This window comes from Arthrobotrys flagrans, assembly GCF_004000055.1.
Source record: "Arthrobotrys flagrans strain CBS H-5679 chromosome Unknown unitig_3, whole genome shotgun sequence".
NCBI lineage: Eukaryota > Fungi > Ascomycota > Orbiliomycetes > Orbiliales > Orbiliaceae > Arthrobotrys > Arthrobotrys flagrans.
In genome coordinates, this window is record NW_027137547.1 from 3,469,207 (window position 1) to 3,482,213 (window position 13,007).

The 13,007-nt window shown below is 46.3% G+C and overlaps 6 protein-coding genes across 6 annotated transcripts; 2 read left to right on the plus strand and 4 right to left on the minus strand.

The window, feature by feature from the left end:
• Window positions 1–19: 19 nt before the first annotated feature.
• On the minus strand, window positions 20–3,563 carry DFL_002390 (uncharacterized protein; the record flags this gene model as incomplete). Its single annotated transcript, XM_067631167.1, has 3 exons — window positions 20–244; window positions 301–1,074; window positions 1,131–3,563. The coding sequence occupies 3 exons, from the start codon at window positions 3,561–3,563 to the stop codon at window positions 20–22; spliced, it is 3,432 nt and encodes a 1,143-aa protein (XP_067493739.1).
• A 1,097-nt stretch (window positions 3,564–4,660) lies between these two features.
• Window positions 4,661–6,523, plus strand: DFL_002391 (uncharacterized protein; the record flags this gene model as incomplete). Its single annotated transcript, XM_067631168.1, has 9 exons — window positions 4,661–4,680; window positions 4,820–4,918; window positions 4,996–5,072; window positions 5,369–5,409; window positions 5,475–5,537; window positions 5,718–5,859; window positions 6,112–6,237; window positions 6,296–6,466; window positions 6,519–6,523. 9 exons carry the CDS (start codon window positions 4,661–4,663, stop codon window positions 6,521–6,523), a joined length of 744 nt encoding a protein of 247 aa, XP_067493740.1.
• A 104-nt stretch (window positions 6,524–6,627) lies between these two features.
• Window positions 6,628–7,948, minus strand: DFL_002392 (uncharacterized protein; the record flags this gene model as incomplete). The annotated part of the gene is made up of 3 exons (XM_067631169.1): window positions 6,628–7,222; window positions 7,324–7,564; window positions 7,771–7,948. The coding sequence occupies 3 exons, from the start codon at window positions 7,946–7,948 to the stop codon at window positions 6,628–6,630; spliced, it is 1,014 nt and encodes a 337-aa protein (XP_067493741.1).
• Window positions 7,949–8,313: 365 nt separating this feature from the next.
• On the minus strand, window positions 8,314–8,905 carry DFL_002393 (uncharacterized protein; the record flags this gene model as incomplete). Its single annotated transcript, XM_067631170.1, has 2 exons — window positions 8,314–8,706; window positions 8,780–8,905. The coding sequence occupies 2 exons, from the start codon at window positions 8,903–8,905 to the stop codon at window positions 8,314–8,316; spliced, it is 519 nt and encodes a 172-aa protein (XP_067493742.1).
• Window positions 8,906–9,483: 578 nt separating this feature from the next.
• DFL_002394 (uncharacterized protein) lies at window positions 9,484–11,801 on the minus strand (the record flags this gene model as incomplete). The annotated part of the gene is made up of 4 exons (XM_067631171.1): window positions 9,484–10,619; window positions 10,699–11,004; window positions 11,086–11,429; window positions 11,602–11,801. The coding sequence occupies 4 exons, from the start codon at window positions 11,799–11,801 to the stop codon at window positions 9,484–9,486; spliced, it is 1,986 nt and encodes a 661-aa protein (XP_067493743.1).
• Window positions 11,802–12,402: 601 nt separating this feature from the next.
• On the plus strand, window positions 12,403–12,912 carry DFL_002395 (uncharacterized protein; the record flags this gene model as incomplete). The annotated part of the gene is made up of 4 exons (XM_067631172.1): window positions 12,403–12,413; window positions 12,483–12,566; window positions 12,705–12,757; window positions 12,836–12,912. 4 exons carry the CDS (start codon window positions 12,403–12,405, stop codon window positions 12,910–12,912), a joined length of 225 nt encoding a protein of 74 aa, XP_067493744.1.
• Between the last annotated feature and the right edge of the window lie 95 nt (window positions 12,913–13,007).

A 13,007-nucleotide genomic window follows, 5' to 3' on the forward strand; every position in this document is an offset into this window, starting at 1 on the left:
TATTATGTAAGAAATGCGTTTATACAAACCGAGAGCGACCAATGATTCGGCTTTCATTGACTTCGGTCTCAGACATATCGACTTCTAAGGAATCCGGTTCCTCGCCGGAAGCACCCTTGGGCTTCTTCTTCAGCTGCTCTTTCCAGAGGTTGCTCGCCCTCGTGGTATCAATATCGGGGAAGATAATATCAAACACCTCAGAGTACCAGCTAACAGGTCGGCCTTCAATGCCTTCTTTAATATTCTATAGATTGTTAGCTTCTGATTTCGTCAATCCCATGTTTCGGAAGAAATACATACTTCTGGCAGCTCCAACCAATCCGACATGTTATCTGCGGGGAACACCACCGTCGAAGCCCCACTCCTCTTCGCAGCCACCGTCTTCTCCCTCAACCCTCCGATCCTCAACACCTTCCCGGTAACAGTCAACTCACCGGTCATGGCAACGGTCGGACTAACTGGTGTATCTAGCGCCAAACTCAACAAGCTGGTCGCCATTGTGATACCAGCCGAGGGGCCATCCTTGGGAACTGCGCCTTCGGGGCAATGTAGATGTATTCTTGCCTTTTCCAAAAACTTATTTTCTGGGAACTTCTTCACCATGAATGATTTGGCGAAGGAGTATGCGATTGCGGTAGATTCTTTCATGACGTTTTGCAAATTACCAGTACGTTCTAGGCCGGGCCGAGAGTCGGAGTCAAGGGCGGACTCGAGTATGCTTTCGACATAAAGTGCCGAGCCACCTAGTTGTGTCCATGCGAGACCCATTGTGACACCTGGTGGGGTGGTTTCATAGAGTCGGTCGCTGGTATAGACTGGTGGGCCGACATAGTCTTTTAGGTTTCCCTTGTTGATAGCAACATGGACACTCTCAGGGACTTCGAGTGCTACCCGCGGGACTTCTGTCGTCGCCGGCTTTGCGTCGGATTGAGGGTCGGAGATTTCCTCAGCCTTCTCTGCAGTTTCTTCCTGTGCCTTCTTGCCTTCCTCTGTTAAGGCCTTTTCCTCCGGTAACTCTTCCTCGCCAATATCCTGTACTATCTTGAGAGCTGCTTTTCGGTATACTTTTTCGATCTATTGGGCAGCATTAGCAAGACGATCGTTCCTCTTGAATCCCATTGTATACTCACATGTTTCTTAAGGTTCCTCACACCACTCTCTCGACAATAACTCTTGATCAGTTCCTCAATGGCCTCCTTTGTCAAGTCCACATCCACCTTTTCCAATCCGCTCAACGTTTTCGCTTGTGGAGCTAGATACCTCTCCGCGATTGCCATCTTCTCGTCCGCGACGTACCCGCTCAATTCAATCATTTCCATACGATCCAACAACGGCCTAGGGATCGTGTCCGACATGTTCGCTGTGCACACGAACAACACCTTGCTCAAATCGACAGGGACATCCATATAATGATCTAAAAACGCATTGTTCTGTTCTGGATCGAGCAACTCCAACAATGCGGATGCTGGGTCACCTTGATGCCCTCGTCCGATCTTATCAACCTCATCAATCAATATCAAGGGGTTCTCGGTCTGACACTTTTTCAATGCTTGAATAATTCTTCCGGGCAAGGCACCGACGTACGTCCTCCTGTGTCCCTTAATCTCTGCCACATCTGTAAGCCCACCAACGCTGAATCGATAAAATTCTCTCTGCACCGCCCGGGCAATTGATTTTCCGATAGAAGTCTTTCCGACACCAGGTGGGCCTACAAAGCATAGAATCTTTCCTTCAACTCCACCTCTTAGCTTCCCTACCGCGATAAACTCTAAAATGCGATCTTTTACGTCCTTCAGTCCATGGTGATCCTCGTCTAAGACCTTCATCGCATTCCTTATCGAGTAGTTCTCTGCACTTCGTTGGCCCCAGGGGATTTGAGTGAGCCAATCAAGATAATTTCTGGTAACGTTGAACTCCGATGCGACAGCCTCTAGATGCATAAGCTTATTAAGCTCCTCATCAAAAACCTTCTTCACTGCCTCCGGCATGGCGAGCTTCGAGGCCTTCTCCTTGAATTTTTCAATCAGTTTGTCCTTCCCATCGCTTTCGATGCCTAGCTCACGGCGGATCCCTTTCATCTGCTCCATAAGCCAGTACTCCCTCTGTCGTTTCTGGATCTTTTGCTCCACATCCTTGGCGATCTTGCTTTGCAATTCAGCATTCATAAGTTCCTTTTTGAGGACTACGAGTGATTTGTGTAACCGATCTTCCACGTCTAGGGTTTCGAGAACTTCTTGGAGCTCCTTAACTTCCGCTGATGCTACTGCGGCTGCGAAATCGGCGAGTTTGGCGGGCTCTTCGATGACATTTCCAGCGGAGTGCGACATTTGGAATGTAGAGATTTGATCACGGAAGAGCGGGTTCATGTTGGCAATATCCTTGAAGACACTCACAATTTCGGACGTGACAGCTTTGATTACTGGACTCTTTTTGTCATGAGGCAATTCGGTGAGGTTTTCGACGTCGACAAGGGAGACGTTGTATTTTTGAAGGAAAGCAGTGGCGAAAGTTGGCGGAGTGGATGGTGATGGCTTTTGTTGTTCAATCTCAGCGATAGTTTCCTCAAAGGAGGCGACAACATCGCCCCGTGGTTCTGTTGATTCTGTGTCCTTAGGTGGGGTGATAACCTGAGACGTTGTAGGGTCTTCTTCAATGCCACTGGTAGATGTTGTTTTTGATTCAACTTCCGTGATTGTTGCCGCCGCTGATTGCGACTTATCCTTTGGTGGTACCAATCTTTGGAGCTTTATCCTGCGGTGTGGGTATAATACCGCTGTAAGACTGTGTTCCTCACCGGTAACCGGGAACACGCTCGTAATCTGTGCAAAAACTCCAACATCATGAACTTCATCCACGGATGAAATTGTATCCGCATCCATATTCTCATCTCTGAAGAGGAATACACCGACATAGGGTTGTCCACGCTTCAACATCTCTTGGATAGCAGAGGTAACGGCTGGATCGCGTATCGTGACGGCCTTGTAGAAACCTGGGAACAGAGGTCGCTTGGCAATGGGTATAGCCATCACCTGAGGGTATATCTCGGGAACTTGAGGCTTGGAAAGAAGATTTGGTTTCTTGGTTGGTGGGGTATTCCCGCTTGGTGGGGATGCAGATGGTGGTTGAGATCCATCTGGTGGAGTTGCGCCACTGCTCCCAGCTGCTCCCTTCGGATTGCTAGAGGAATTATCCTTAGGACCTGAACTGGATTTCTTCGCGGCCTGTCGTTCTTCGGGTTCTTCCTTTGGCGGCTCTTCTTCCTTCACTTCTTCCTCGGCTTGTTCGGGAGCCTTTTCTTTTAAGCGAATTGGAGAGGAGGTGAAAGTTCGAGAGCGTAACCGGAATGGGGGAGAGTAGAGAGACCATGGTTGTATCGATGTTGCCTCATTAGAAAGCGCATGTACAGAGCAATTCCGTCGCGATAAGTTTGAAACGAGTGGTCTTCGGCTGGTCGAGTGGAGCCGAGATCGGGAGTAGGGGAGTCGCGTGCTCAATGATGGAGAGGAAGCAGAGCTGGCCGATGGCTGCCGTAGAGCCCGGCCGGCAGCTCTTCCATAGAGCATGGTGATGACGCTGTCGGATGGGAAGAAGATGGATGAGTCAGCGTCGTTATTACGAGGTCTGGTCAGCGTGACGTTGGGAACCGAATCTCTACAGAACACGATTTCCTGACGACCCAAACAATCCTAATACCCACAATCTGTCCAAGTAGATGATATGAAATGGTATGTACAAGAGAAGTCGAAGGAATGAATGAAAGATTCAGACGAATCGCGCTGCAGAGATGCAGGCGTGGTACAGATGCGGCATCGACTGAATTAATTTTCTATCGTCCGAGCTCGCATGGGTCCTGTCGGCTGCTTATCCAACAAACACCCCGCCACGGTGGAACCTTCCCGAACACAGAACCCGACAGGTCCGACCGCAGCTGCCAGTCCAGTATCTCGCGATCTCGAATTGGATAATGATAATAAAAAGGCTTAATTAAACAATCTGTTTGCCTGATTTAATTTGAATCTACCTTTTTTTTTTTTTTTTTTTTTTTGCCGGAATATCAATTTGTAGGAATAGCATGATGGAGGCCAATGGTGGGGCAGCTGTCACGACATGACTGATATCATGATACCGAGGACCGAATTACACGGGTTCGTTCCAGGCCGCTTGCGCCTACTGTATGTTTTGTTTGAAAGAGTAGGAATCAGTGTATTCAATGTTTGTTATAGCGAGCGCATAAAATTAAGCACTTGATTATTATGGTAAGAAAGTACTTCGTAGCCTTGATCGAGATATCCAATTGGATACAAGCATACGCCTGTTGCCATGTCAGGTGTTCGTCGGAGGCGCCCTTTTGGCCTAGCTCTATAATACATTGCTTCGTAATTTTGTAGCCGTCTTTTCATTGCGACTTCATCGTGCATCGATCGATATTCGGATCCATCGAGTCTTCAAGATACTCCTATATAGCTACAGTTGGGGCCACCCTACTTACGTCCTTCCATACACTAACTAGCCTTATTAAAGTCTTGACGACATCCTTAGCCCATACGTAATATATTTGCATCCACGAAAAAATCGAGAATCGAATTAATTCTCAGCGCGGCTCTGGGATCATGGCCTTGGCATTTTTAGAGCAGTCGAGATAAACAAAATACAACAGCAGATGAATTCGAAACTGTGTTGGTGAGTTACCTATCCCTCGAGGAACGCAACTATTTTACAATCAGTAAATTGCCACCTCGCACCGTATCCTATCAACGGGTATGCCATGCAAGTAGCAGTCTTTGGATCCTCTCCTGATATTCCGGCCTTTCTCCAAAAGGTTGCTATTGGTAAGAAAACGCGCATTCGGGACCAAAAGGGTAGAAGACTTCTGGGGTCTCGCTCAGTCAAACCATCCGACAGAAGACATTGTACTAGAGTAAGCCATATCCCTAGAGATGCATGGCATTTAGTCATCATATTATCCCTTATTAGATACTAACCCTCCTTGTGAAGCATCGTAGCTATTGCGGATTCAACAACCACCCGTATGGGGCATGGAGTGGAGTTGAATGAAGTGGATCAGTACAAATGTGGCTTCAGGATTTCCTACCTAAGGAAAGTGACCTGGGTTCATGATCTATGGCTACCGTACCGAGGCGAATGACCTTAGTACTTACGTTGCAGGCTTCTTAGAAGAACCTTTCAAGAACGGAAAACAATTGGTAAGTTCTTAGAAACAAAAGTTCCAAAAGTTTAAATACTGTGCTGGAATGAAGGTGTTATTGATACGGTATTAATATGAATTTTGGTCGCAATACGGTATTACAGCATTCAAAACGGATTAGAACGTTATTGAGAATGAAAATTCCCTTATGACCGAAATCAGATCTCCAGAAAAGTATTCAAAAACACCACTTTCCTGGCACGGTAAATACTATCTATCTAAATTTATGGGCATATTTTCTTACAGATTGTTTCAATATCGGTAATAGGATCAGAAGACAGGACCGCTAGCGTTACTTGGCCATAGTTACGGGGGGCTCATTGCTACAGAGGTAAGAGTTCAGATGTTTTATCTGATAAGCTGTTCTATTTACATGACAGATTTCCATCGAAACTTTAGTTTCACTGGAATCGCTCCGCGGAAGCGGGATCGATATGGCCATAGGCGAATATATATATATATAGCACCAATACTATTCATGCGTCGAACCGATATATGATGGTGTGAATAGGCGTTTGTGAGAGCCACCTGGAATAAGAAGTACACATCGATTCATCTCTCGACAGTGCAGATACTTTCGTTTGGGGTACCGTACAAGGGTATCAATCTTGACCAAATCGACATTGTTAAAACCACTCGCACACCTCGGTCATGTATTCCAAGAAATGCGCCATATCACGCAAGATCTCGAGTTTTTCCGACACTTAGTTAAGAAGACGAATACTCAGCTATGTTCACTCCATGAGACAAAACAAACTCGCAAAATGGAGACAGTAAATACAAGATGATTATTACCTACAGCTAGAATGGACCCTCTCCATTTCGAGGATGCTAATTGTCGCTTAACGTTTTTTAGTCAGAAAGTTGACATGGACACGGTAGTAGCGAATCTTATGGGATGGTAGTCGATAAGAATTCGGCGGTCCTTGGGCTGCCGGGCGATCTCGAAGAAGACTATGATATCGATGGTGACCATATCTCCCTCGTTCAGTTCACAAATCGGACTGATCGCACCTACACTACGATTGTCGGTCTGTTGCAACGTACCATTACAACTATTTGGCTTTGACTTGTCTACTCTACTGACAGTGGGGTATGCCCGGCAGTGGGTTATTCGTAAGAGACTGAAGGCCATCCATGCTTTCAATAAGAAGCTATCTATACCATGTGATATTATTGATATTCGAAGCGCACCTGGCGTTAACCGCATCATTGGCTTTCAGTATCAATTGTTCTTCATCTCAGCGATATATATCGCAGGTATGTTGACGTGGATGAAACGGACGTTATGCATGAATTAACTAGATATTAGCATAATAACTTCTTCCTGGGTATGAAACTAAACTTCCTCATCTACAGCGGGCGCTTTAATTAAAAAAAAAAAAAAAAAAAGGTGCCACACCGTACTACCCCCCATCTCTTTACTGCACAACCCAATACCCCCACAGCACACCCCCTATCGCCGCAATCCCCGCCATAACCACATTAACGCCATTATTACTCAACAAATCAAACCCATTGAATATCTTCCTACTCCCCTCTCCAACTTCAACGGCCCTAGTTTTGGCCGTCACATCCTGCCCTTCACTCGCCACCCCAACCCTTTTCCTCAATTGACCTTCAATCGATGGATATTTCGTGCTTATCACCAAGACTTTCTCACCGCCTTCACTCTCCACTACTTTTCCGGCCTTAACATCGATCACGCTTGCTTGTAGTGTAGCACCGAGTAAAGAGTCGATGACGGTTCCAATCACCCCTGCTGCGATGATTACGCTTCCTAGGGTGGTTTTGAACCGTAGATCTGAGTTTTCTGCACCGAATGGGACTGAAAGGATGGAGATGATGGCGATCAAGATACTTCCTGCGGTTCCGGCTATGAACCCGGTGAGAGTGACACCGCCGTTGGTGCCGGGCGGGACTACCTTCAGGGGGTTGTAGATCAGTCTTGGGGGTGAGGGAGATAGAATCCCTAGTTCGGATGAAAGGGTATCTGATAGGACGGCGGCGTATTGTCTATTGAAAATGACAATATATTTAGTCTCAGGTTTTTATACTCGTCCCGTTCCCAGACCTGGTCGTCTTTATACTGCTTTGGAATATTCAAGTATACGTACGTCATAACCCCAACGATCAAAGCATCCCTCCATCCATTCTTCCCGCCAGAAAACAGCAAAAATGTAATTTCTTTCCCAGCCTTCAAATCATCTTGTATAAGATAATAATGAATCAAAATCAACACGCTGGCACAAATAGAGTTCGAGAACACTTGGATATGTGTTCTTGTTGTGACGGTATGAGACCCAGTTGCGGAGATGGTTAGAGATTGCTTTATCGCATGTTTATGCTTTGTCGCCGCTATACACCATTGCCATGTTAGTCAATACGAAAATCCGGGGTTGTTTGGTCTTGTACGAGGGGGAAATGGCTGCACGTTGGCCTGCGAGCGTTGTGGTCTGCATGTGAAGGTACCCACTCGCGAAAACATGCATACAATTCCATGATTTACAAAATCCCTGTACTTTATCCTTTAAAACCATGAGAATGAACACGAATATACTCACAATTTCCAGCAAGATAGAACCCAAACAATAAGCATATATTCAGCGTGGAGAACGGATGAACCGCATGAATTATAGCCGTACCAACAGCAGCAAGAATCCCACCGAGTGTCAACGATTTACGGCTGTGGGCACGGTAGGCCAATAAAGCCGTCAAGGCGGAGGAAAGAGCCCAGTGCATGGTTTGAGATTCGCCGGATGCGAATGATGAAGCGGCGAAGGGAGTAAGAAGCGTCCGGGCAAGACGGGTGGAAGATGATGAGCAAAGGTCAGGCGGGATGCTGGCCTTTTTTGTTGTATCGGACTGTGTTAAGCTGGACGAAGTTGTGTTGCGGGCTGTCAGATTCTTGGCGAGGTTGTCCCCGATTGATTACTCGTCAGCGCACACGCGGTTTTTATTCCTTGACTGGATCGTCGATACGAAATACGACAGGTAGAAGACTGTATTCTCTAGATCTAAGTCTATGCTGCTAATAAAACCAAGACGATACTAAATTCTACCCTGTGCCCAAAAGATATATGCATATATGCATTTGATGGAGATATCTAGAGCTTCGAATCCACACTAACCTTCCCGTGCTCGCAAGTCACCAGAATGTTACCCGCAGCATCCGTCATAACTCCTCTCATATGAACCAGTCTCTTTCCCAAGCTGACAATTTCGCATTGAATTTTAACTGTAGTCCCTCCAGGCGCTCCCTTTAAATAAGAACAGTTCAAAGTCCTACTAACACCCCAGCGTTCCCAAAACCCTTCTTTTTGAACAAGCGTCAACACCATTGTTGTCGCAATATCAAAGATTGTGGCTGCCGAACCACCGTGTAAATTACCAGCGAGGTTGGTGTATTGATCTTTGATATGAAAGGAGAAAGTGATGGATGGGCTTGGAGTTAGGGTCGCATGGATGGGTTCGAGGGATGTGTAGATTTGTTTCCCCCACTATCTCACATGGTATATTCGGTTAGTATGTTTAAAACTGTATCATGGCGATATTGTGAGGACGTGGACTAACAGAGGGGATATCATCGCCATTTTCCTGGGCCAGCTTTCCAAACGAGCGGAAGGGGGAGTTTTTAACCAACGCCAGAAGTTCCTCTTCGCTCATATCCTCCCTGGGATCCCTTGGTCTGTTGGACATGTTGCGAGTTTGGGTAGATGCGGCTCGAGAACTTAGAGGAGAATATGGTATTGCAGCTGACGAAGAGGAAAGACGTGTTTTTAAGGATGATGTCACGAAAGGCGAACTTGGAGATACCAAAGATCTGGAGAGCTGGGGAGCAGCTGGTGTGTTCAGCAAATTAAGCCGAATCAAGCTCTTGTGATTACGGGCTGGGCCGCGGGACAGGCTACGAGAGACTGGGATCAGGCTGCGAAGAAGATGCATTTCAATTGCCGGTCTCTGCCTTCAATATGAATCGTATTCGTGGGGTGCGGACACAGCTCGATATGTTTTCTGCCAAAGAGCGCATATCCAGATGCCGGTTGTGGTTTTTCCGATCTCGATTCGAAGTCATGGCTTCTTGCATCTGACGAGAGCGCAGAATTGCCGAAGAATGTCTGCGACTACAAAATACAACAGATGCAAAGTGTTGAAACCGATGGATACAAGATTATATTCCACATCCTTATCATAATTAAGTACACTAAGACTTTTGGTGCAACGGATGGGTAAATTGACGGATATCTAGATTGCTAGCTGGAAACATGCAAAACTTTTTACAGAACATTTCGTGATGCTCCGCCATCAACGGTAATTTTCTGCCTGATCATAACCTTAAAGACGCCATTCCCAAATTTCTTCAATGTCGAACCTCCCCAATTATTCTCCGGGGTTACCAGCAGGGGGCAATAAATATACGCCTCCCCAGGATCAAGGCTCATAATATTGTTGAAGATATCTTCTTCCCCCTTCTGTGGCTCGTCCTCTCCCCAGACCCGAGAGGAATCGGCGGGCTGGGCCTTAGCTTGGAACCCAACGTGCTTTCTTATGGTTTCAAACCACCGCGGACTGGTAAACCGATGAAAGATAACCATCGAAGATAATTCCAGGAGTTCCGGATGAATGAACGGATCCTGTGTACTAATTATTGTCCTCAAGCCCAAATGACGCTGTAATCGAATGTTTCCGATTATCGACTTCGCAAAGCGTTGCACCGAAGCGGAGGCGTTGTCTGCCATGTACCTATGTGCCTCGTCCAGTGCAATGATTTTACCTGACTGGCGGGGCGCGGAGATAAATAATTGATTGCAAATGCTGAATAGGACACAGGCAGTCTCAGCGTCTACGAAGGGACAGGTAAGGTCGACAATGGTCAGCGTTCCCGGTGTCGCATGGAAGAGATTTGGACTATCTTTCGGCCCGATGAATGATTCCAGAATGGCAAGTCGTTGATTCAACGGACGCAATTGCATATTGTCCAGTTTTTCTTTAAACAGTCGCTCCTTGAACTCGTCGTAGTCGAATAACACACCACTGGCATCGTTTTCAATGGCCATGTCTCTTAGTACCCGACGGACGATTTCAACATAGAGGATACCATTGTTTTCCTGGACCGACATTAAATTGAACATGGTGTCAAGAGTTAATTGTCTCGGATTCAGCAGGAACTCCTTGACCGTAATGTTTTCGATGTCAGCGTAGGCTGCTCGCATATTTCCCAAATTTGATCGAGACACGAGGACTGTGACTTCCGGAGGCGATGGGCTTCCAGAATTATCTCGCAAGTTTGCCAGATAAGCCGCCTCGCATGGCTTGTTTCCGACGTTGGAATTGTAGGGAGAATAGTGAAAAACAACGCCGGCCAAAGGTTTTTCCAGAATACAGATTGATTTGTGAGAAATGAAAGAGCTTTCTGCACCATGAAATATTAGCATCTTCCTTCGATTTGATACATCTCGATCGAAATAAGGACTGGTAAGGAATGTTTTTACCTAGCATCACTGTTAGAGAATGGGATTTCCCTGCGCCTTGCAGACCACATATAAATGTTGTCCACGGAGTATTTGTATTCAAGAGTAAGAGACGTCGCTCGCTTGAATCCGTAGACTCGGGTCCTAGAAACTTCCCAAAGATTGCGCATTGCGGCGGGATCGCTGACTCTGCAATTTTTCCGGCAATATCGGACGTAAACAGTGGAGCGAACGCGAGATCATCTTCAGCGGAAGATTGGCTCCTCCTATCCAGGAACAGTGATTCGGCATTTAATATTAAATCTTCGAACCTTTGCCTAGTGGTTCCTATTCGTCGTTAGCCACGAATAGCGTTACAAATAATCACCACTAGTGATATCGATTCGGACATATATTCCGAGGGCTTACTTGTCGGTGCGTCTTCATGAGTTGACGGGGGAATATTCCACCAATTCTGAACGGTTTCTTTTTTCGGGCTTTCCGGGCCAGTTGGGGTATCTCCGGGCGTAGGATATGCCGTTTCGCCTGAAGCATATGCACTCTGGGGACCGGTTGAGAGCGGCGGCGGCGGCGGAGGTGACGCTGAGGAAGATGGGGTATTCGAGGGACCCGAGGATGGGGCCGGGGCCGGCTTTGCAATTGGGGCAGGTGCTAGGTTTTTGGACTCAAGTGCTTGCATTTCCCTTCCCCAATTTAGTAAGATTTCATAGTTCGTCCTCGTGGGAGTCGGGCAGCATTTCCAGGCCCCATTCCTAATAAGTTTTTGTTTAATATAAAATCTTTCTTGCATTTAATCGTTGCAATATTTAATTGCAGGAATGCAAACTCTTAAATGCTGTGGATACATGTACAGTACATACGTATATACTTATACGGATATAGGTATATAGACGAGTTCCAAGGATATGGCTCGAATCGACTTACTTAACATGATGTCTGATGCATTCATTAATAGTTTTCTGAGGGAAGTGCTGCAATTCTTTGCAATTGCCCCGCGGTAATAGAGCCGCTTCCTGACAAAATCTGTCGATATTGGGTTTTTCCCCTGGGGCGACAAGCCGGTATACACCCTCATCTAGCCAGCATAATATTAAATTTTTGTCTTCTCTACTTAGCATGTCCATTTTGTTTTATTGAGAGTGTTGCGAGTATATCTGGGTGATCCTGATATCAATACAAGTATATCACCGCGTTAATTGCAATATTATATCGTTAGAATCCAAGTGAGACGTCGACGAAGAGAAATTTAGAATTGATAGAGATCCAATAGTGTAACACCTGTGGCCAACTGGCGTCTGGGTACGAGACCAGTATAGAATAAAATTCGAAAAAAAAAAAAAAAAAAAAAAAGTGAGAACAACAAGCCTTAAATAATCCCACTGAAGAAAAAAAAAAAGTACATACCCCTCGCTCCCACCGCACAGCTGTGACACCGACGAATTCTTTTCAGTGACACACATTAAATGTTGCCTATAGTTTTCTACAGCCTATCACTAGCGTCGATCAAAATTTTTTACCTCGCGTGGTATTTTCCGTGTTGTCTTCCCAACCCTGGTAGTTGGCACGCCAGCTTTCGCGGCTCTCGCCCCCTGTCAAACCAGATTACGTTCTCCAGACAGACCAAGTTCTGGATCAAATCACACATCACGCATCACCACCGACCGCCGACAGTACGACATAACCTCCCATACTTGCTGCCGTTATTATTACTATACATTACACATCATGGCGAACGGGTACCCTTCCCCTTCTCTAAACAGAAAAGGCATACGGAAGATCCGAAGCTAACACGGTATACGCACCAGGTGGAGCGTAATCATCGGCCTGGTAGTCTGCGCTTTAATCGCGGGAGCCGGGTATATCTTTGCACCGAAAGGGGAGAATCAGACGTACGTGCCATACATACCACGCATGCCGCCAGAAACCCGGTTACATCTTCGAAGGGGACGATTCGATCGATAGAAACTCGGAAGATAGGGGACACGAGACGGCTGTACTAACAAACTATTTTTCTTGGAAACTTATAGGGTCTGGAGAAGTTCGATACTCCTAACGGTGGCGTGTACTTATATAATGTGGGGTGTGTATTTCCATGATTTCCCCGGGTTTTCGGATCGACAAGGGGTGGTTGGGTAGTTGCTAACGGAGCTTGTTATAGCCCTTACGCTGCTAGCACAGTTAAACCCACTCGTTGCACCCTCGGCATCGAATTTCAGAAAGGAATATATCGAGTAAAACCGACGAAACCATCCCAACTACATCTTCCAATACGAGGGTGGAGAGAGGTCTGCGGAACATATGCAGAAACGGAAGAAGGTGTAATAATAATA